We start from the raw sequence: 20,533 nt of genomic DNA, 5'->3' as shown, positions 1-20,533 counted from the left end.
ATTCCTGCCCCCCCAACATCGCATTCCCAAACTCCCAAACTGAAGGGGTTTAATATGAATACAGTCCTTTATTCTTCAGGGAAGGTTCCACTAGATGTTGGAACATGGTCCTCTCTTTCCTCCATTCTTCATGGAAGGTTCCACTAGATGTTGGAACATGGTCCTCTCTTTCCTCCATTCTTCATGGAAGGTTCCACTAGATGTTGGAACATGGTCCTCTCTTTCCTCCATTCTTCATGGAAGGTTACACTAGATGTTGGAACATTTGTCACTTTCCTCTGCTCTTCAGGGAATGTTCCACTAGATATTGGAACATGGTCCTCTCTTTCCTCTGCTCTCCTGTTATGGTTCCACTAGATGTTGGGACATGGTCCTCTCTTTCCTCCGTTCTTCATGAAAGGTTCCACTAGATGTTGAAACATGGTCCTCACTTTCCTCTGCTCTTCAGGGAAGATTCTACTAGATGTTGGAACATGGTCCTCTCTTTCCTCTACTCTCCTGGGAAGGTTCCGCTAGATGTTGAAACATGGTCCTCACTTTCCGCTACTCTTAAGGGAAGGTTCCACTAGATGTTGGAACATGGTCCTCTCTTTCCTCTACTCTCCTGGTATGGTTCCACTAGATGTTGGAACATGGTCCACTCTTTCCTCCGTTCTTCATGAAAGGTTCCACTAGAAGTTGAAACATGGTCCTCACTTTCCTCTGCTCTTCAGGGAAGGTTCCACTAGATGTTGGAACATGGTCCTCTCTTTCCTCTACTCTCCTGGGAAGGTTCCGCTAGATGTTGGAACATGGTCCTCACTTTCCGCTACTCTTCAGGGAAGGTTCCACTAGATGTTTGAACATGGTCCTCACTTTCCGCTACTCTTCAGGGAAGGTTCCACTAGATGTTGGAACATGGGTCTTTCTTTCCTCTACACTTCAAGGAAGGTTCCACTAGATGTTAAAACATTGTTGCTGGGACTTTATCCCATTCAGCCACAAGAGCATTAGTGAGGTTGACCACTGATGTTTGGGGATCAGGCTCACAGTCGGGGTTCCAGTTTATCCCACAGGTGCTCAGGTGGGTTGAGGTCAGGGCTCACCTAAATTGCCATTTCTCATCCTAAAAATGTGGTGGCTTTTTCCACCTAAGAATCTATGTGAGTCCAGCTTTCACTTTCTCTTTCATTATGCCACAGGGGAAACTGGGGGTTTTTGTATTCATCTTAATCAAATAAATTCCCTTAGTTCCACAGCAGCCTCAAAGATCTGGTGCACATTTCGCCCACATCCTGAATTGAGTCATACTCACTCTAGAAAAGTAACTTCTCTATAAGGGGTCGGAAACCACCGAGGATGACACTGCTCCTCAGTACGGAGGCTGGAGAGACTGAACTAAAAACATTGATATGAAATTGTATAGCTACACGCTCCCTGGATGATTGTGATTGGAACTTGCCACTGTAAGGGACTTAACGTACTATCAACTGTTACTGAGTGCATTACTCCAATATATCAGTGTTGGACTGAGGCACCTAGGGACCACCAGAGAACCTGACCTCAAGGACCCCCATTTTCTCAAGTTAATAAGTTGTATCACACTATGATCAACCTCTGGAACTATATCAGGGTGACTGTTACCCCAATGTTTCTATTCTTTAACCTTGTTATGAGCTAAGGGGGCCCAGTCTGAAGGTCAGTTAGGGGGAGATTTGGGGTGAGTGCTTATTTGTACCCTGGGTACCCCTGGAACTATAGCAGGGAGACTGTTACCCCAATGTTTCTATATATCTGTAACCTTGTTATGAGCTAAGGGGGCCCAGTCTGAAGGTCAGTTAGGGGGAGATTTGGGGTGAGTGTTTATTTGTGCCCTGGGTACCTCTGGAACTATATCAGGGTGACTGTTACCCCAATGTTTCTATTCTTTAACCTTGTTATGAGCTAAGGGGGCCCAGTCTGAAGGTCAGTTAGGGGGAGATTTGGGGTGAGTGCTTATTTGTACCCTGGGTACCCCTGGAACTATAGCAGGGAGACACCCCAATGTTTCTATATATCTGTAACCTTGTTATGAGCTAAGGGGGCCCAGTCTGAAGGTCAGTTAGGGGGAGATTTGGGGTGAGTGATTATTTGTGCCCTGGGTACCCCTGGAACTATAACAGGGTGACACCCCAATGTTTCTATATATCTGTAACCTTGTTATGAGCTAAGGGGCCCAGTCTGAAGGTCAGTTAGGGGGAGATTTGGGGTGAGTGTTTATTTGTACCCTGGGTACCCCTGGAACTATAGCAGGGTGATTGTTACCCCAATGTTTCTATATATCTGTAACCTTGTTATGAGCTAAGGGGGCCCAGTCTGAAGGTCAGTTAGGGGGAGATTTGGGGTGAGTGTTTATTTGTGTCCTGGGTACCCCTGGAACTATAGCAGGGTGACACCCCAATGTTTCTATATATCTGTAACCTTGTTATGAGCTAAGGGGGCCCAGTCTGAAGGCCAGTTAGGGGGAGATTTGGGGTGATGCTTATTTGTACCCTGGGTACCCCTGGAACTATAGCAGGGTGACACCCCAATGTTTCTATATATCTGTAACCTTGTTATGAGCTAAGGGGGCCCAGTCTGAAGGTCAGTTAGGGGGAGATTTGGGGTGAGTGTTTATTTGTACCCTGGGTACCCCTGGAACTATAGCAGGGTGACTGTTACCCCAATGTTTCTATATATCTGTAACCTTGTTATGAGCTAAGGGGGCCCAGTCTGAAGGTCAGTTAGGGGGAGATTTGGGGTGAGTGTTTATTTGTACCCTGGGTACCCCTGGAACTATAGCAGGGAGACTGTTACCCCAATGTTTCTATATATCTGTAACCTTGTTATGAGCTAAGGGGGCCCAGTCTGAAGGTCAGTTAGGGGGAGATTTGGGGTGAGTGATTATTTGTGCCCTGGGTACCCCTGGAACTATAACAGGGTGACACCCCAATGTTTCTATATATCTGTAACCTTGTTATGAGCTAAGGGGCCCAGTCTGAAGGTCAGTTAGGGGGAGATTTGGGGTGAGTGTTTATTTGTACCCTGGGTACCCCTGGAACTATAGCAGGGTGATTGTTACCCCAATGTTTCTATATATCTGTAACCTTGTTATGAGCTAAGGGGGCCCAGTCTGAAGGTCAGTTAGGGGGAGATTTGGGGTGAGTGTTTATTTGTGTCCTGGGTACCCCTGGAACTATAGCAGGGTGACACCCCAATGTTTCTATATATCTGTAACCTTGTTATGAGCTAAGGGGGCCCAGTCTGAAGGCCAGTTATGGGGAGATTTGGGGTGATGCTTATTTGTACCCTGGGTACCCCTGGAACTATAGCAGGGTGACACCCCAATGTTTCTATATATCTGTAACCTTGTTATGAGCTAAGGGGGCCCAGTCTGAAGGTCAGTTAGGGGGAGATTTGGGGTGAGTGTTTATTTGTACCCTGGGTACCCCTGGAACTATAGCAGGGTGACTGTTACCCCAATGTTTCTATATATCTGTAACCTTGTTATGAGCTAAGGGGGCCCAGTCTGAAGGTCAGTTAGGGGGAGATTTGGGGTGAGTGTTTATTTGTACCCTGGGTACCCCTGGAACTATAGCAGGGAGACTGTTACCCCAATGTTTCTATATATCTGTAACCTTGTTATGAGCTAAGGGGGCCCAGTCTGAAGGTCAGTTAGGGGGAGATTTGGGGTGAGTGATTATTTGTGCCCTGGGTACCCCTGGAACTATAACAGGGTGACACCCCAATGTTTCTATATATCTGTAACCTTGTTATGAGCTAAGGGGCCCAGTCTGAAGGTCAGTTAGGGGGAGATTTGGGGTGAGTGTTTATTTGTACCCTGGGTACCCCTGGAACTATAGCAGGGTGATTGTTACCCCAATGTTTCTATATATCTGTAACCTTGTTATGAGCTAAGGGGGCCCAATCCGAAGGTCAGTTAGGGGGAGATTTGGGGTGAGTGTTTATTTGTACCCTGGGTACCCCTGGAACTATAGCAGGGTGACTGTTACCCCAATGTTTCTATATATGTGTAACCTTGTTATGAGCTAAGGGGGCCTAGTCTGAAGGTCAGTTAGGGGGAGATTTGGGGTGCATGTATGGCATTAAAAGGCTGTAACCAGTCACATTACTAGAAGCTTCACAGACTCTGTAGCAATGACAGTGAGGTCATTTATAATCAGTGGGCACATTTGCACCTGGGCAGTAACCCATGGCAACCAATCAGATGAATGCTTTCAGTGTGCAACCTGCATCTGGCTGAAAGAACTAATCACTGTTTGCAAAAAAAAAAAAAAAAAAACCCCTTTGTATTTTTGGTCAGGCCAGTTTAATCCTTTAGTATCTTTACTACTCTCTTGTCTATAAAAACAAAGACATTACGGGAAGTTACCGGAATTTAGTCAATGTCGTTCCCAGAGTATTGACCCAACACAGAGTTTTTTCTCTCTCTCTTCCTTCGGGTGGTTCCACTTTAGCATGTTATAAAATGGCTTATTATGAGCACCTTTTTCATTGGTCTTCATTATTTATTTCTTATAGTTTATAGTTTTTTTTTTAATGATTTGCATTCCTCTTCTGACTCTTTCCAGCTTTAAAATAGGGGTCACTGACCCCATCTTAAAAAACAAATGATCCGTAAGGCTACAAATGTATCGTTATCGCTTATTGCAGGCCTCTCCTATTCATATTCCAGTCTCTTATTTAAATCAGTGCATGGTTGCCAGGGGAATTTGAACCCTAGCAACCAGATTGCGGAAATTGCACACTGGGGAGCTGCTGAATAAGAAGCTAAATAATTTAAAAAAGCACAAATAATAGGCCAATTGCAAGTTGTCTCAGAAAAGCATTATTTATAGCATACTAAAAGTTAATTTAAAGGGGAACAGTTCATTTAATAGCACGGGAAATTGTTAAAACAAGGACTTTCTCAGACTTCCCAGTTGCGACTGAATGTTACATCATAAGCCGCTGTACTCGGAGGAGTTGTTACCGCACAGATGGTGCAAGAGAGTTATAATAATGTGACTTTCGGAAGGAAGTACAGACTCTGGTCATGGATTCTGGTTGCGACTGCTGATTAATGTTCTCGACAGCGGCCAATCATATTACTGAAAAAAAGTCCTATATCCGCTTCAGCCGACCAATCGCTTATCCTGCTGCTCAGATTTGCCAAGTTGGGGGTCCCGTGGGGGGGATGAGAGATTTCCAGTTACTGAAAGGCAGAAAGAATATCCCCAAATTAAGTCTATGAAGTATTTCAGATTTAATTTAGCATCTACATACACTCATTTCCCATCAAAGTCTGATATTGGCGACTACAGCACCCAGAGATGCCGGGAAAGATACCAGGGTGCCATAAATGGTGCCCGACATGTTGCTTATCTGCTTGGCAAACCCATATACTGTAAGTGTACTTTGTACTGCTCTATAGCCAAGGGGCAGCCATTCATCTTAAAATAGGGCATATGATACATATACAGACTATGTGCGAATATATATATATATATATATATATATATATATATATATATAATACACAAAAGCCATGAAAATCTTGTGAATTATATCCTTATAAATTTCTCTTAGTGATGTCATCAGTTCTAAACAGTGAGTAGTGATGTCATTTCTGTCACATGACTCACTGAAACTTGTGTATTATAATAAATAAAGTACCTCTTTAGGTAACATTAGAAGTTACCTTGGAGTTCCATGACCTGTATATGGTAATGAAACTCCTCTGTAACTTATCAAATCCTTATCATTTACAACAGGGGGTACTTTATTCACTATATCTTCATACCTTAAGTCTACTAGAAAAATCATATAAATATTAAATAAACCCAATAGGCTGGTTTTGCTTCCAATAAGGATTAATGATATCTTACTTGGGATCAAGTACAAGCTACTGTTATATTATTACAAGTATGGGACCTATTATCCAGAATGCTTCGGACCTGGGGTTTTCCGGATAACAGATCTTACCATAATTTAGATCTTCATACCTTAAGTCTACTAGAAAATCATATAAACATGAAATAAACCCAATAGGCTGGTTTTACTTCCAATAAGGATTAATTATATCTTAGTTGGGATCAAGTACAAGCGACTGTTTTATTATTACACAGAAAAGGGAAATGATTTTTAAAAATTTGGATTATTTGGATAAAATGGAGTCTATGGGAGACGGCCTTTCTGTAATTAAGAGCTTTCTGGGTAATGGACTTCTGGATAATGGATCATATATATATATATATATATATATATATATATATATATATATATATATATATATATATATATATATATATATATATATATTATAGAAAGGGATATTCTGAGACAATTTGCAATTGGTTTTCATTTTTTATTATTTAAGGTTTTTGAGTTATTTAGGTTTTTATTCAGCAGCTCTCCACTTTACAGTTTCAGCCATCTGGTTGTTAGGGTCCAAATTTCCCTAGCAACCATGCACTGATGTGAATAAGAAACTGTAATATGAATAGGAGAGGGCTGAATAGAAAGATGAGCAAATAAAAGTAGCAATAACAATACATTTGTAGCCTTACAGAGAATTTTGTTTTTTAGATGGGGTCAGCGACCCCCATTTGAAAGCTGGAAAGTCTGGAGTCGGAAGGAGAAGGCAAATTCAAAAGCAACAAATGTAGCAGACAGCACCAACCTGCAAAGATACAACGTTTCAAGCCAAACATGGCCCTTTATGAAGCTTGATCTGTATCTGTCCAGACTATAAACCATAAAGTAACAAATAAAGGATTTTTAAACATATTCTTGGATGGTGCTGTCTGCTACATTTTTGGATACTTAAAGTCTGTTGAAGTGGACAGCGTTTGGTGAGTGCTGGCTGATTGTTTGTCTATAGATTCAAAAACAATAAAATAAATGAAGGCCAATTGAAAAGTTGCTTAGAATTAGCCATTCTATTCCATACTAAAGGGGAACCAGCCCTTTGAAAGGTATTTGCTGTAAAGCCGTAGGGGGGAAGCCTTTTTTGTGTGCTCATCATACTTCCTGTTTGGAAGCCTCACTCATTCTGGGTTTGCGAAATGTGGGTCATGTGACTAAGGGTTTGAGGGTGAAACTGAAAAAGAGGATCCTATTTAAAGTGACACGCAGTCTGCCCAACGGGATCAGAGAGAGAGAAGTCAGCATTAGAGGCAAGTAATACCTTATCTTTGTCTGTGCTAAATATCACATTAACTGGATAATACAATGGAGCACATATAGGGTGTCCCCACTTATTATCCTGCCTTGTTGGGGTGCTATTTCTATTTAATTGTGGTGTATAATGTCACTTGCAGTACCCCTAGCCTGCTGCTGGGGGCGCCAGTAGTACTACAGCTCCCACATCGATGCTTAAGCAGCTTCTGTTTGAATCAGTAGTCACAACCCTACATTACATTGGTTTTTAGAAGAAGAAGATTTACTGCCCCTTTAATCTCCCCCCCTCCACAAGGATGATAATCATTAACTATGACATTGCTGATTCATTTAAAAAACCCAGCGATGGTTATTTCTAGTAAATCTAGTAAACACCCCCTCTCTGTTGCGACTCAGTAGCACTTGTAGTAAAGGTTACAACAGACACTTGTTTCCAGAGGCAGCGGCAATTCCATAGTGGGGGCGAGGCTCCACCTATATCACTTGTAGGATTTCTGCCCGAAGCCTTTTCATGAGAATAGAGAGGCAGCGGGGGGCCCTGTTGCACGGCTACTGGTTTCTCTGGCTGTCGGAGATATTGGACTAGATGTGGAAAGCCTTCAAACAGATTGTAAGCTCTAGGGTCCAGAAACTCCGCTGACTGATTTAAAGGGGTGGTTTCCCATGAACGTTTTTCTAAGCAACTTTTCAATTTGTCTTCATTTTTTTTTATAGTTTTTAAATTATTTGCCTTCTTCTTCTTCTGTCTCTTTCCAGCTTTCAAATGGGGGTCGCTGACCCCATTTAAAACAAATGCTATGTAAGGCTACAAATGTATTGTAATTGCTACTTTTTATTACTCATCTTTCTATTCAGGCCTCTTCTATTCATATTCCAGTCTCTTATTCAAATCAATGCATGGTTGCTAGGGGAATTTGTACCCTAGCAACCATATTGTTAAAAATGCAAACTACTGAATAAAAAGCTAAATAACTCAAAAATGCTCCCACATACACCCTATATACTATGTGTAACATTGGCCTTCATTTTTTTAGTTTTTTTTAAAGTTATTTTCCATCTTCTTCTGACTCTTTCCAGCTTTCACACAGGGGTCAGTGACCCCATCTAAAAAACAAATGCTCTGTAAGTCTACAAATGTATTGTAATTGCTACTTTTTATTACTCCTCTTTCTATCCAAGCCACTTCTATTCATATTCCAGTCTCTTATTCAAATCGGTGCATGGTTGCTAGGGAAATTTGTCCCCTAGCAACCAGATTGTTAAAAATGGAAACTACTGAATAAAAAGCTAAAAAACTCAAAAATTCTCCCACATACACCATATAAACTATATATATAAATATATATATATATATATATATATATATATATATATAATTCTAAGCAACATTTCCATTGACCTTCAGTTTTTTTAAAGTTTTTTTTCAGTTATTTTCCATCTTCTTCTGACTTTTTCCAGCTTTCAAACAGGGGTCAGTGACCCCATCTAAAAAACAAATGCTCTGTAAGGCTTCAAATGTTTTGTTATTGCTACTTATTATTCCATCCTCTTTCTATTCAGTCCCTCTCCTATTCATATTCCAGTCTCTTATTCAAATCGGTGCATGGTTGCTAGGGCAATTTTATCATAGCAACCCGATGTTAAAAATGCAAACTGAGTAAAAAGCTAAATAACTCAAAAACCGCCAATATTAAAAAATGAAAACCAATTGGAAATTGTTTCAGAATATCCCTCTCTACTAATAGCTCATTTAAAGGTTAACAACTCATTTAATTAATCAGCGGTAGATTTGTCTTGAAGCTGCAACTTCTTCCTGTCTTGAGTTAGTTGCCCTTTAATAAATAATACATATTTTGTTGGCGACAGTTACAGATTCTGTATCAAGTATAAACCCAGTGGTGTAACTAGATATTACTGGGCCCCACAGCCAATTCTTTTTCAGGCCCCCAAAATGTCTAGAGGTTTTACCAATATTTATTGAAATTATACATAAGAATTAGGGTCTCATGGGGCCCATATACCTCTGCAGCCGCAGGGTCTGCTTCCTCTATAGTTACACCCCTGTGTATAAACCCAATAATCTCTAGAACAGCAAATAATTGTTCACCTCAGATCTCCAGAGCTGGTGAAAGAAGTACCAAGATAATTGGGGCTCATTTATCAACACTGGGCAAATCTGCCCATGGGCAGTAACCCATGGCAACCAATCAGATTGCTGCATTCATTGTTCTACTTGCAGCTGGCTTTAAAAAGCAAATCACTGATTGGTTGCTATAGGTAACTGCCCATGGGCAAATTTGCCCGGTGTTGATAAATGAGCCCCAGTTGAAGGGCACAAATGATCAGCAAAGCTTCTGATTGGACAAGACTCCCGCATAGTCAATGAAGTCTAGCGCTGAATTGCATGTCCCAGGCAAAGAGTAAAGAAAAATCTGATTTGTGCCAATAGCTGTAATAACTGGAGCAGGGAAATTTCACAGTGCACTTCCTGATTTACTAATACACAAAGTAGTGTTAGCGAAACGGAAATATGTGCAGCTGTGACATCAGCAGAAAGTACACATCTCACAGGCCCGGCTTTAATGAAGGGAATTTCACAGTATTTTCCTGCGTGGCCCACTCACAGCAGTACCTTCATATACTCATCTATGCACTGCGGGTTCTCCCTGTGACTCGTATGTTCCCCTTTCTTTCCTTTGTGCTGATCAGAGCTGGGCAGGCAGGTTGTTGCTCCACTGCCGGAGATCTGGATGCCACGGAGCATGTTTAAACTGGAGGGGAACCCGAGCTCAGCGGCTCCCGTGGAGAATGAGTTTGTGTTTGGCTTCCCAACGTCTATCTGTGACGTGGTTCCTGGGGAGAAATATCTCTGCTGTAGCTGCAAGAATGTTCTAAAGAAAGCGCAGCAAACACTGTGTGGCCACAGATACTGCACTCCTTGTCTAGCGTGGATAGTAAGGTCAGTAACACTGATTCTAACTGTAAGCAGCAGTCCTGCCCTGCTTTATGGCAGCTGAGATTCTAGATGTCTGTATAACAGAGCCTTCTGTCCCAGTGGCTGCACAGATCCTATCTGATCCCCATTGTAAGCAGCAGTCCTGTCCTGCTTTATGGCAGCTGAGATTCTAGCTATCTGTATAACAGAGCATTCTGTCCCAGTGGCTGCACAGATCCTATCTGATCCCCATTGTAAGCAGCAGTTCTGTCCTGCTTTATGGCAGCTGAGATTCTAGCTATCTGTATAACAGAACATTCTGTCCCAGTGGCTGCACAGATTCTATCTGATCCCCATTGTAAGCAGCAGTCCTGTCCTGCTTTATGGCAGCTGAGATTCTAGCTATCTGTATAACAGAACATTCTGTCCCAGTGGCTGCACAGATCCTATCTGATCCCCATTGTAAGCAGCAGTATTGCCCTGCTTTATGGCTGAACTCAAATTTACTATTTACTCAAAATATATATGAATAAGGAGGTAACTTAAATCTTTAAGTTGGTTTGAAATAGAAACTTTGTTGTTATGGTTGAAAAAAATTGCTGTGGAGTTTTCTGTTTTGTTTCCTTGAAGTGTTTCGTATTGTTTAAACAGAAATCACGACTTGTGCCCAAAATGTAAAGCAGATGATCCTGCCACTTTAAGCGAGGACAGTCAGTTGAAGGAAGAGCGGGTAAAGTGATCTCTTTTTGCTTCTATTTACATAAATAATTTGCTTGTGTTTATGTGTCCCTTTACACTAAAGCAGCCGTATTGAGGGTATAGCTTATTGTGTGCCCAGAACATTCCTTCTCTGTATATTTGTATTTATACATATGGGAGGAGGGAGGTGCCATATTGATTCCCTTAGACAGTACAGTATGAGGGTATAGCTTATTGTGTGCCCAGAACATTCCTTCTCTGTATATTTGTATTTATACATATGGGAGGAGGAGGTGCCATATTGATTCCCTTAGACAGTACAGTATGAGGGTATAGCTTATTGTGTGCCCAGAACATTCCTTCTCTGTATATTTGTATTTATACATATGGGAGGAGGAGGTGCCATATTGATTCCCTTAGACAGTACAGTATGAGGGTATAGCTTATTGTGTGCCCAGAACATTCCTTCTCTGTATATTTGTATTTATACATATGGGAGGGGGAGGTGCCATATTGATTCCCTTAGACAGTACAGTATGAGGGTATAGCTTATTGTGTGCCCAGAACATTCCTTCTCTGTATATTTGTATTTATACATATGGGAGGGGGAGGTGCCATATTGATTCCCTTAGACAGTACAGTATGAGGGTATAGCTTATTGTGTGCCCAGAACATTCCTTCTCTGTATATTTGTACCTATTGTTTGATTTGTTCCTTCAGGCTTTTAGTGATGCAGCGATTAATAAGGAAATTTCAGAACTCAAAGTTCACTGTGTGATCCCAGGATGCAACTGGAGGGGGCTCATGAGAGAGTACGAGGTAAGGTGTGAGCCTGGTATTGTGTCCGGGGAGAGAGAGAGAGAGAGAATGATAGAGAGAGAGAATAATAGAGAGAGAGAATGATAGAGAGAGAGAGAGAGAGAGAGAGAGAGAGAGAGAGAGAGAGAGAGAGAATGATAGAGAGAGAGAGAATGATAGAGAGAGAGAATGATAGAGAGAGAGAATGATAGAGAGAGAGAGAGAGAGAGAGAGAGAGAATGATAGAGAGAGAGAGAATGATAGAGAGAGAGAATGATAGAGAGAGAGAGAGAGAGAGAGAGAGAGAGAGAGAGAGAGAGAGAATGATAGAGAGAGAGAGAATGATAGAGAGAGAGAATGATAGAGAGAGAGAGAGAGAGAGAGAGAGAGAGAGAGAGAGAGAGAGAACAAACAGTAACTGGGGAAGTCCCTGTCACACCTGGAGATTTACAGGAGTAAATTCCAGTGACATCACAGTTAAAGGTATATTAGTGTATCAGTGTGTAGTGGTGAGTCTGCTGTGGAATAAAACTCATTTGTTTCCTCCTTCCACTCTCATCAGTTCCTGGGGTTTATAGTAAGTCAAACTTACTATGAGTTTTAGAGGGAGAGTGAGAGAGAGACTGACTTCACATCCATAAAAGAAGAGAGGAAACTCCACTTCCTACTGGGAGAAGAGACACTGACAGTAACAATAGCTGCACAATATGCAAGAGACTGTCATAGACTGAGAGAGACCCCACTTTCCCCTATTCCCATAAACTGCCCCCCCCCTAACCCCACCCATTTCACCCCTCTACCTGCTTTGGCAATGCTTCATGTATTTGCTCCTGCCAATAAAGCTCATTTGATTTGAGAGAGAGAGAGAGAGGGGGAGAGAGCGAGAGAGAGAGAGAGCGAGAGAGAGAGAGACAGAACAAACAGTAGCTGGGGAAGTCCCTGTCACACCTGGAGATTTACAGGAGTAAATTCCAGTGACATCACAGTTAAAGGTATATAAGTGTATCAGTGTGTAGTGGTGAGTCTACTGTGGAATTAAACTCATTTGTTTCCTCCTTCCACTCTCATCAGTTCCTGGGGTTTATAGTAAGTCAATAAGATTCAAGAGAAGAGTGAAGTAAGGCCAAGTGATATTTAGGGCTCTTACACACGGCCGTTCCGACCTGCGCTCCCCTGCGTTCCGTTTTTTGGCGTTCAGCTGCAGGGGAGCGCAGGAATAGACGCAAGTCATTATTTGAAATGGGGCTGTACTCACTCAGGCGCGTGTAGGCGCCGAACGCAGGAAAAATGCAGCATGTTGCGTCTGAACCTGCGTTCGGCGCCTACACGCGCCTGAGTGAGTACAGCCCCATTTCAAATAATGACTTGCGTCTATTCCTGCGCTCCCCCGCGGCTGAACGCCAAAAAACGGAACGCAGGGGAGCGCAGGTCGGAACGGCCGTGTGTAAGAGCCCTAAAGGCTGTAACACTGGGGCTCATTATAATCACTGGGCACATTTGCACCTGGGCAGTAACCCATAGCAACCAATCAAAGGTTTGTGTTCATTGTTGTGGCTGAAATTAGCTCATCGTTGCTATGGGTTACTGCTCAGGTGCTATTTTCCAGTGATTATAAATGAGCCCCAAGTTGTGAATCCTTATGTCTGGCCAAAATCGAATCCTAATTTGCATATGCACGGAAATCACGTGACTTTTCATCACAAAAGAAGATTTTTTTTTCCCACTTATTCCTTTCCGGCAATTTCGCCAAGGATGTGGGGAATTCGGCCGAATCCCAAATAGTGGATTCAGTGCATCCCTAGTGTTTAGTAAGCCAAGAGGTCGGCCAGACATTTCTTTGGTTCCTTCTAAGCAGAGCAGCCTCACAAGACTTTCCTCTTCTCACTAACCTCATTTTCTGCTGACTCTGAACAGTTGGCTGTACAGCAGGTGTTACTTTTGTATCAGATTCATCACATCGCTTTTTATTGTTTATTTGTAGTTTTGGCTTTATTTCACTTTTAATTCAGCAGCCAATGTCGTAACTAGAGTGTAGTGCAAAACAATTTTTTAGGGGGGCCCAGCACACTCTGATCCCCATCTTCCTAACCCTGGAATATGAATAGGAGAGGGCTGAATGGAACGATGAGTAATTACAAGTAGCAGTAACAATACATTTGTAGCCGTATAGTAGTTTTGTTTTTTTTCTTTTTTTAAAAGATGAGGTCAGTGACCCCCATTTGAAAGTACTAAAGACTCAGAAGAAGAAGGCAAAATAATTAAAAACCTGTAAAAAAAGAAACCAATGGAAAAGTTGCTTTGAATTAGCCATTCTATAATATACAGTAAACTTGGGTGAACCACCCCTTTAACCAGTATATTCATGTCAGTCTAAGCTGTAAGAGAGTAACCATGTCTCTGCCATCTGTTATATTCCAGGAGCACGAGAGCCTGTGCAACTACACCTTGATACCCTGTCACACCGGCTGTGGGCACCGGATCATACGGAAGCAACTGGCCGATCACCTGGAAAGCGAATGCCCCAATAACACTATTAAGTGCCCCAAATGCACCCAGCACTTTTCCACTAACGAGTTTCCAGTAAGAACGTAAATATGCTTAGTTTGCCTTTATCCCTTTAGTAGTGACAGCAGGGGGGCGGAGCATCAACCATTGGGGGCGGGGATACCTTTCATCATCACAAATTATTTTTAGTCTCCAGATGACAATTTATTTCCTGTTCTATTTTTCTATTTATAAGGGAAATCTTTTTTTTAAAGGGGAAGTTTGCCTTTATCCCTTTAGTAATGACAGCAGGGGGGGGGCGTGGATCAGTAGGCGGAGCATCAACCATGGGGGGGCGGAGATACCTTTCATCATCACAAATGGTTTTTAGTCTCAAGATGACAATTTATTTCCTGTTCTATTTATAAAGGAAATCTTTTTTTTTTGTTTAAAGGGGAAGTTTGCCTTTATCCCTTTAGTAGTGACAGCAGGGCGGCGGTGGTCAGTAGGCGGAGCATCAACCATGGGGGGCGGAGATACCTTTCATCATCACAAATTATTTTTAGTCTCAAGATGACAATTTATTTCCTGTTCTATTTTTCTATTTATAAGGGAAATCGTTTTTTTTAAAGGGGAAGTTTGCCTTTATCCCTTTAGTAATGACAGCAGGGGATCAGTAGGCGGAGCATCAACCATGGGGGGGTCGGAGATACCTTTCATCATCACAAATGGTTTTTAGTCTCAAACTAACAATTTATTTCCTGTTATCTTTTTCTATTTATAAGGGAAATCGTTTTAAAGGGGAAGTTTGCTTTTATCCCTTTAGTAGTGACAGCAGGGGGGTGGGGATCAGTAGACGGGGCATCACCCATGGGGGACGGAGATACCTTTCATTGTCACAAATGGTTTTTAGTCTCAAGATGACAATTTATTTCCTGTTCTCTTTTTCTATTTATAAGAGAAATCATTTTTTTTTAAAGGGGAAGTTGAATTTATGATTACTGAACTGGTAGAGAAAAATAAAACAACTTAGTAACCAGACTTGTTTATTGTTTGTGGTGCAGAAACACAAATGCGATAAGAGCCCCACAGATGACCAAAGCCACAGAAAAACCGAACACCTGGCGAAAGGAAAGGTAATCAAAAATCTGTCCAAAAAATAAACATGGGTGTCTAAGTTCCCCTTTAAATAGAGGATTTAAAAAAAATTGCATCTAGTTAAAGGGAACATACAGATTTTTTTTTAGAAGGGCCTTCATCCCATAGACCATAATAAATCATATATTTGGCACCCGATTTAAACGTGGCTAAAAATATAACATAATAAAGGTTAATTTAAAGGTAAACTTACCCTTTAACACGAGACCCATATGGTGACGCTCTTGCTGCTCCGATTTCATCCTTAGGGTCAGAATGGAAATGCTTATTCCAAGAAGGATAAATGTAATTTTTCTGCACTTGGCTGCTCGTTTGTGGTGAGTAATTTGAAAACGGTGAGTTTAAAGGGGAAGTACATTTTTAGTTTGATGGAAATATTGATATTATAAGAGTTCATTGTCTTTTAATTTCTGTTTTGCCTTTCTTTCTTGCAATGTTAGTCCTTCCTATGCTGCCATTGTCTCAGCTCTTCATTATCTCCTCCCATAGTCATCCTGTAATTCCAAAATCTCCTTAAAAGAGGAGAAGGGAGGGCATGGACCAGATTTTACAGCAAAAGTAAACTCCCTCCTTTGTATTGTAGGGGAGCAGAGAAAAGCTCAAGGATCACCATAAGGCCTCCGCCGCAGCCCATCTATCTTTGGTGTGTCCGCTCATATTCAAAATAAAGGATAACTTATCCAGCTTGGAAGGGAAGAAAAATGGGTTCTACGTAGACTCTACAGATGTATCAGTCCAGAAGAACCCTTTAGCTCTCCAGACCGGGGATAGTAGACAGGGAAACGGAGAACTCGAGGTGGACTGTGGCCATGGTGAGGGTCAGACATGTGATAACTCAGTGCACAGACTCTCGCTCCTGGAAACTCGCCTGCAGGTATTCGAGAATATCATATCTGTGCTCAGCAAAGAGATCGATAGCTCCTCTGCCCAGTTGGCTGCCGTTCAAGAGCAGAAGGCTGAAGAACAAAAAAAGGTGAAAGCCTTGGAACAGAAGGTATGTACCAGTTGCACCAAATAAGGCCCTTCATCTTTCAGAGAGTGACGTTTGATTGGACAGTGTGCCCAGAACATTCCTTCTCTGTATATTTGTATTTATACATATGGGAGGAGGTGCCATATTGATTCCCTTAGACAGTACAGTATGAGGGTATAGCTTATTGTGTGCCCAGAACATTCCTTCTCTGTATATTTGTATTTATACATATGGGAGGAGGAGGTGCCATATTGATTCCCTTAGACAGTACAGTATGAGGGTATAGCTTATTGTGTGCCCAGAACATTCCTTCTCTGTATATTTGTATTTATACATATGGGAGGAGGAGGTGCCATATTGATTCCCTTAGACAGTACAGTATGAGGGTATAGCTTATTGTGTGCCCATAACATTCCTTCTCTGTATATTTGTATTTATACATATGGGAGGAGGAGGTGCCATATTGATTCCCTTAGACAGTACAGTAATAGGGTATAGCTTATTGTGTGCCCAGAACATTCCTTCTCTGTATATTTGTATTTATACATATGGGAGGAGGGAGGTGCCATATTGATTCCCTTAGACAGTACAGTATGAGGGAATAGCTTATTGTGTGCCCAGAACATTCCTTCTCTGTATATTTGTATTTATACATATGGGAGGAGGAGGTGCCATATTGATTCCCTTAGACAGTACAGTATGAGGGTATAGCTTATTGTGTGCCCAGAACATTCCTTCTCTGTATATTTGTATTTATACATATGGGAGGAGGTGCCATATTGATTCCCTTAGACTGTACAGTATGAGGGAATAGCTTATTGTGTGCCCAGAACATTCCTTCTCTGTATATTTGTATTTATACATATGGGAGGAGGAGGTGCCATATTGATTCCCTTAGACAGTACAGTATGAGGGTATAGCTTATTGTGTGCCCAGAACATTCCTTCTCTGTATATTTGTATTTATACATATGGGAGGAGGAGGTGCCATATTGATTCCCTTAGACAGTACAGTATGAAGGTATAGCTTATTGTGTGCCCAGAACATTCCTTCTCTGTATATTTGTATTTATACATATGGGAGGAGGGAGGTGCCATATTGATTCCCTTAGACAGTACAGTATGAGGGTATAGCTTATTGTGTGCCCAGAACATTCCTTCTCTGAATGTTTTTATATTTTTCATATGTTTGCTCAGATTGTGAAATATTAAAGACAGAGCAAAATAAATGGAAGGAAACTCTTGGGGGACATGGAAAGTTCTAAATATTATTCCCTCCTCTCAGGTTGAAAGCTTGCGGTGCACATTGGCCATGAAGGACATTGCCCTGAATGAGCTGGAGATGCGCTTTTCGTGTTTGGAGCAAACCTCATACGATGGAGTCTTTTTATGGAAAATCTCAGACCTGACCCAAAAATGTCGTGATGCCGTCAGTGGAAGAGCGACCAGTCTTTATTCCCCAGGTACCGATATCATTTTGCACTTCCATATTTACAATTTAGAAGTTTATAAACAGTGAAAACTATTCTGTAGAACATTTCATTCGAGTTTGTGAATCTCAAATTTCTAAGATACATTTGAAAAACACAAATAAAATAAATTTTGAATCTAAGACCTGGCAAGTTCATATAAAACTCATCGGGAGTTGTATTTTTAAAATGCAAGCTATTTTTTTTTGAAAATTGTTTTGAAATTTGGGAATGACAGGTCGCATTTGACCATTGAAAAATTTTACATTTGGAAAATTTTGATAAATCAGTTTGAGAGATAAAGGTTTTTATGATGGAAACAAATTTCTTAATGGATTCTGTAGAAAAGTTTTTTTTGTAAAAAATGTGTTTCAATTTGACTTTTCTTCCCTCTAACTATAAAACATAATTTTACAATATTTTCAAATTGAAACAGAATTTTACAAATTTTTTTAATTTTTCTTCAACATTTTGTCACACTCCCAAATGGCAGGAATAATTTGTATATGGAGGTAATTTGCAACTCTCCCATAATAACTTCCAATTTCTAAAACCGTTTCAGTACTGGGAAAATGGAAAACGAATTTCGTTATTGATTTCAATAGGTTTTTTGACAATCTCACGCCAGAGGTCACATTTTTGGTTGAATTAATTTACATTTACAGTGACCGGGAAGAAATTTGTTTTACTATGACAACATTTTATAGCATTTCAGGACTTTTCTACATGATAATTTATATATAAGTTTTTGTTTTAAATTATTTTGTCGATAATTCTAGATTTATGTAACGTTTCACAAATTCCATATCTGGTTATTTCATGAAATACCAGAATCGCGTATAACTAAAATTTGCTATATTTTTTAAAAGTACAAAATTGCAGTTCCGTTGTGATTTTAAGTGGCAGACAAAAATAAATTCAACATAAAATCATTTAGCATAAATTGGGGGGAAATGATCTACTTCTTGACCGATGTATCATGTGACTTCCAGCTTTCTACACGGCCAAATATGGCTACAGAGTGTGCCTCCGTATTTATCTGAATGGAGACGGAGCGGGGAAGGGAACTCACGTCTCTCTGTTTTTTGCGGTCATGAAAGGGGAATATGATGCCCTTCTACCTTGGCCCTTCAAACATAAGGTAAGTGATACCTTAGGTCTTCACCACCACCTGGAGAAATATTGAATCTAGCCAATGAGGGAAGTTCATGGGAAGTTCATGGGAAGTTCATGGGAAGTTCATGGGAAGTTCATGGGAAGTTCATGGGAAGTTCATGGGACATTTTGCTTTTATGTCACATGATCCCAATAAAAAGTGTTGCCAACTTTTAGTTGGTGGATCTACAACCATTCTTTGACCAATGAGGGCCTCAGAATATATACAAGACTAGACCAACTGGTCCCAGGTCTACATTAACCTGATTATAAACCAAGGTGACCCAATACTCTTTGGTATCTGACCAATCATTCCATGGACCAAATGGATAGATATCAGAGGTGGTGGAGCTTAATGATGTTGAGAGGGGCTTATTGTTCCATCCGTTAGGCCCTAGCAGGAAGTGAAGAAGAACTGTGGCTCATCTTCACTTCCTTAACCATGGACTGTCCAACCATGGTGCTTCAGTACATTAGAATTGTCATGGGTCTAGGTCAATCTGCAGCCAATGAGACTACCCAACAGAAATAGCCAAGAAGGATCAGGACAGGCCTTTGAGGGATGTGGACACTAATGTGCTTGATGTGTTCCTCATAACCACATCTCATCTGCACGTTCCAGGTCACCTTTGTCCTTGTGGACCACAACAACCGAGACAGTGTGTTCGACGCCTTCCGTCCGGACGTCACCTCCGCCTCGTTCCAGCGTCCCATCAACGACATGAACGTGGCCAGCGGCTGCCCCTTATTTTGTCCCATCGCCAAACTGAACTCCTCCAAATACGCCTACATCAGAGAGAACACCCTGTACATTCGATGTATCATTGACACTAATTCCTAAAGGTGGCATCACTAATGGAGAGAATGAGCAGTTCTGTGACTGACTTATGCATGGTGGCAGTTGCGAAGCTGTCATAGCCCAGAACCCTTGAACTAAATAAGCCACAATGACCCCAGAACCAACTTTAAGGTGGTCCACTCTGCTAAAGATCTTAGTATTTGCCTACACTGGGTATTGACTTCCACTTTCAGCCATACAATGCACATTGTTTCATGGGTCAGCTGGCCGGGGGTCTTTTGGCCCCTAGAGTATCCGCCTCCCTAGAGGGGGTGTTTGGGCCCCTGGGGTAGCAGCTACCCCAGTCTGATCACGTCTCCTCCTATACCGTGGTGTCTCTGGTGAGGGGCGGCAGGCTTTGGTGTAGTAGTTCCTCCTCTGAGCAAGAAACTCTTTACCTTTTGTACTGATCAATATTTGTATGGATATATATGTGTGGTGTGAAAACACCCACTGATTATAATATAGTGAATAAAGTACCCCCTCTTGTAAAATATAAGGATATTATTAGTTACCGAGGAGTTTCATGACCATATAAAAAGGTCATGGAACTCCGAGGTAACTTCTAATATCCTCCTCCGAGGTAACTCCTAATATTACAACTGGGGGTACTTTATTTATTATAATACACAAATTTTAGTGAGTCATGTGACAGAAATGACATCACTACTCACCGTTTATAACTGATGACATCACTACTCACCGTTTATAAGGATATAATTTACAGGATATTCATGGCTTTTGTGTATTATATATGAATATGTGCTGTTCTGTATATGTAAGCTATTATGTACTGTGAGATACAATATTTATTTTTCAAATGAAAATAATGATGATATAATAAAC

At 41.2% G+C, this 20,533-nt stretch overlaps 2 protein-coding genes and 1 long non-coding RNA gene across 3 annotated transcripts in view; 2 read left to right on the top strand and 1 right to left on the bottom strand.

Annotated features, from left to right (window-relative positions):
* c5.2.L (complement C5, gene 2 L homeolog) overlaps positions 1 to 9,999 on the top strand; it is a 42,817-nt gene extending 32,818 nt beyond the window's left edge. The window contains exon 41 of the mRNA XM_041572359.1: positions 9,889 to 9,999. Within this exon, the coding sequence (XP_041428293.1) occupies positions 9,889 to 9,949 (61 nt within the window). The 3' untranslated portion in view covers positions 9,950 to 9,999. The remainder of the gene's footprint in view (positions 1 to 9,888) is intronic.
* Positions 4,824 to 9,900, bottom strand: LOC121396861. The gene is made up of 2 exons (XR_005963198.1): positions 9,812 to 9,900; positions 4,824 to 5,212 (listed from the first exon to the last, which is right to left on the bottom strand). It is a non-coding gene; the product is annotated as an uncharacterized LOC121396861 (long non-coding RNA).
* LOC108698201 (TNF receptor-associated factor 1) lies at positions 9,930 to 20,214 on the top strand. The gene is made up of 10 exons (XM_018229506.2): positions 9,930 to 10,138; positions 10,766 to 10,844; positions 11,534 to 11,632; positions 14,030 to 14,191; positions 15,160 to 15,231; positions 15,502 to 15,570; positions 15,837 to 16,247; positions 17,511 to 17,688; positions 18,687 to 18,835; positions 19,472 to 20,214. Exons 1-10 carry the CDS (start codon positions 9,930 to 9,932, stop codon positions 19,688 to 19,690), a joined length of 1,647 nt encoding a protein of 548 aa, XP_018084995.1. The 3' UTR covers positions 19,691 to 20,214.
* The last annotated feature ends 319 nt before the right edge of the window (positions 20,215 to 20,533 follow it).

Source organism: Xenopus laevis, chromosome 8L (genome assembly GCF_017654675.1).
Source record: "Xenopus laevis strain J_2021 chromosome 8L, Xenopus_laevis_v10.1, whole genome shotgun sequence".
NCBI lineage: Eukaryota > Metazoa > Chordata > Amphibia > Anura > Pipidae > Xenopus > Xenopus laevis.
Note: the sequence above shows the minus strand (reverse complement) of the source record. Positions and strands in the feature narration are given on the sequence as shown.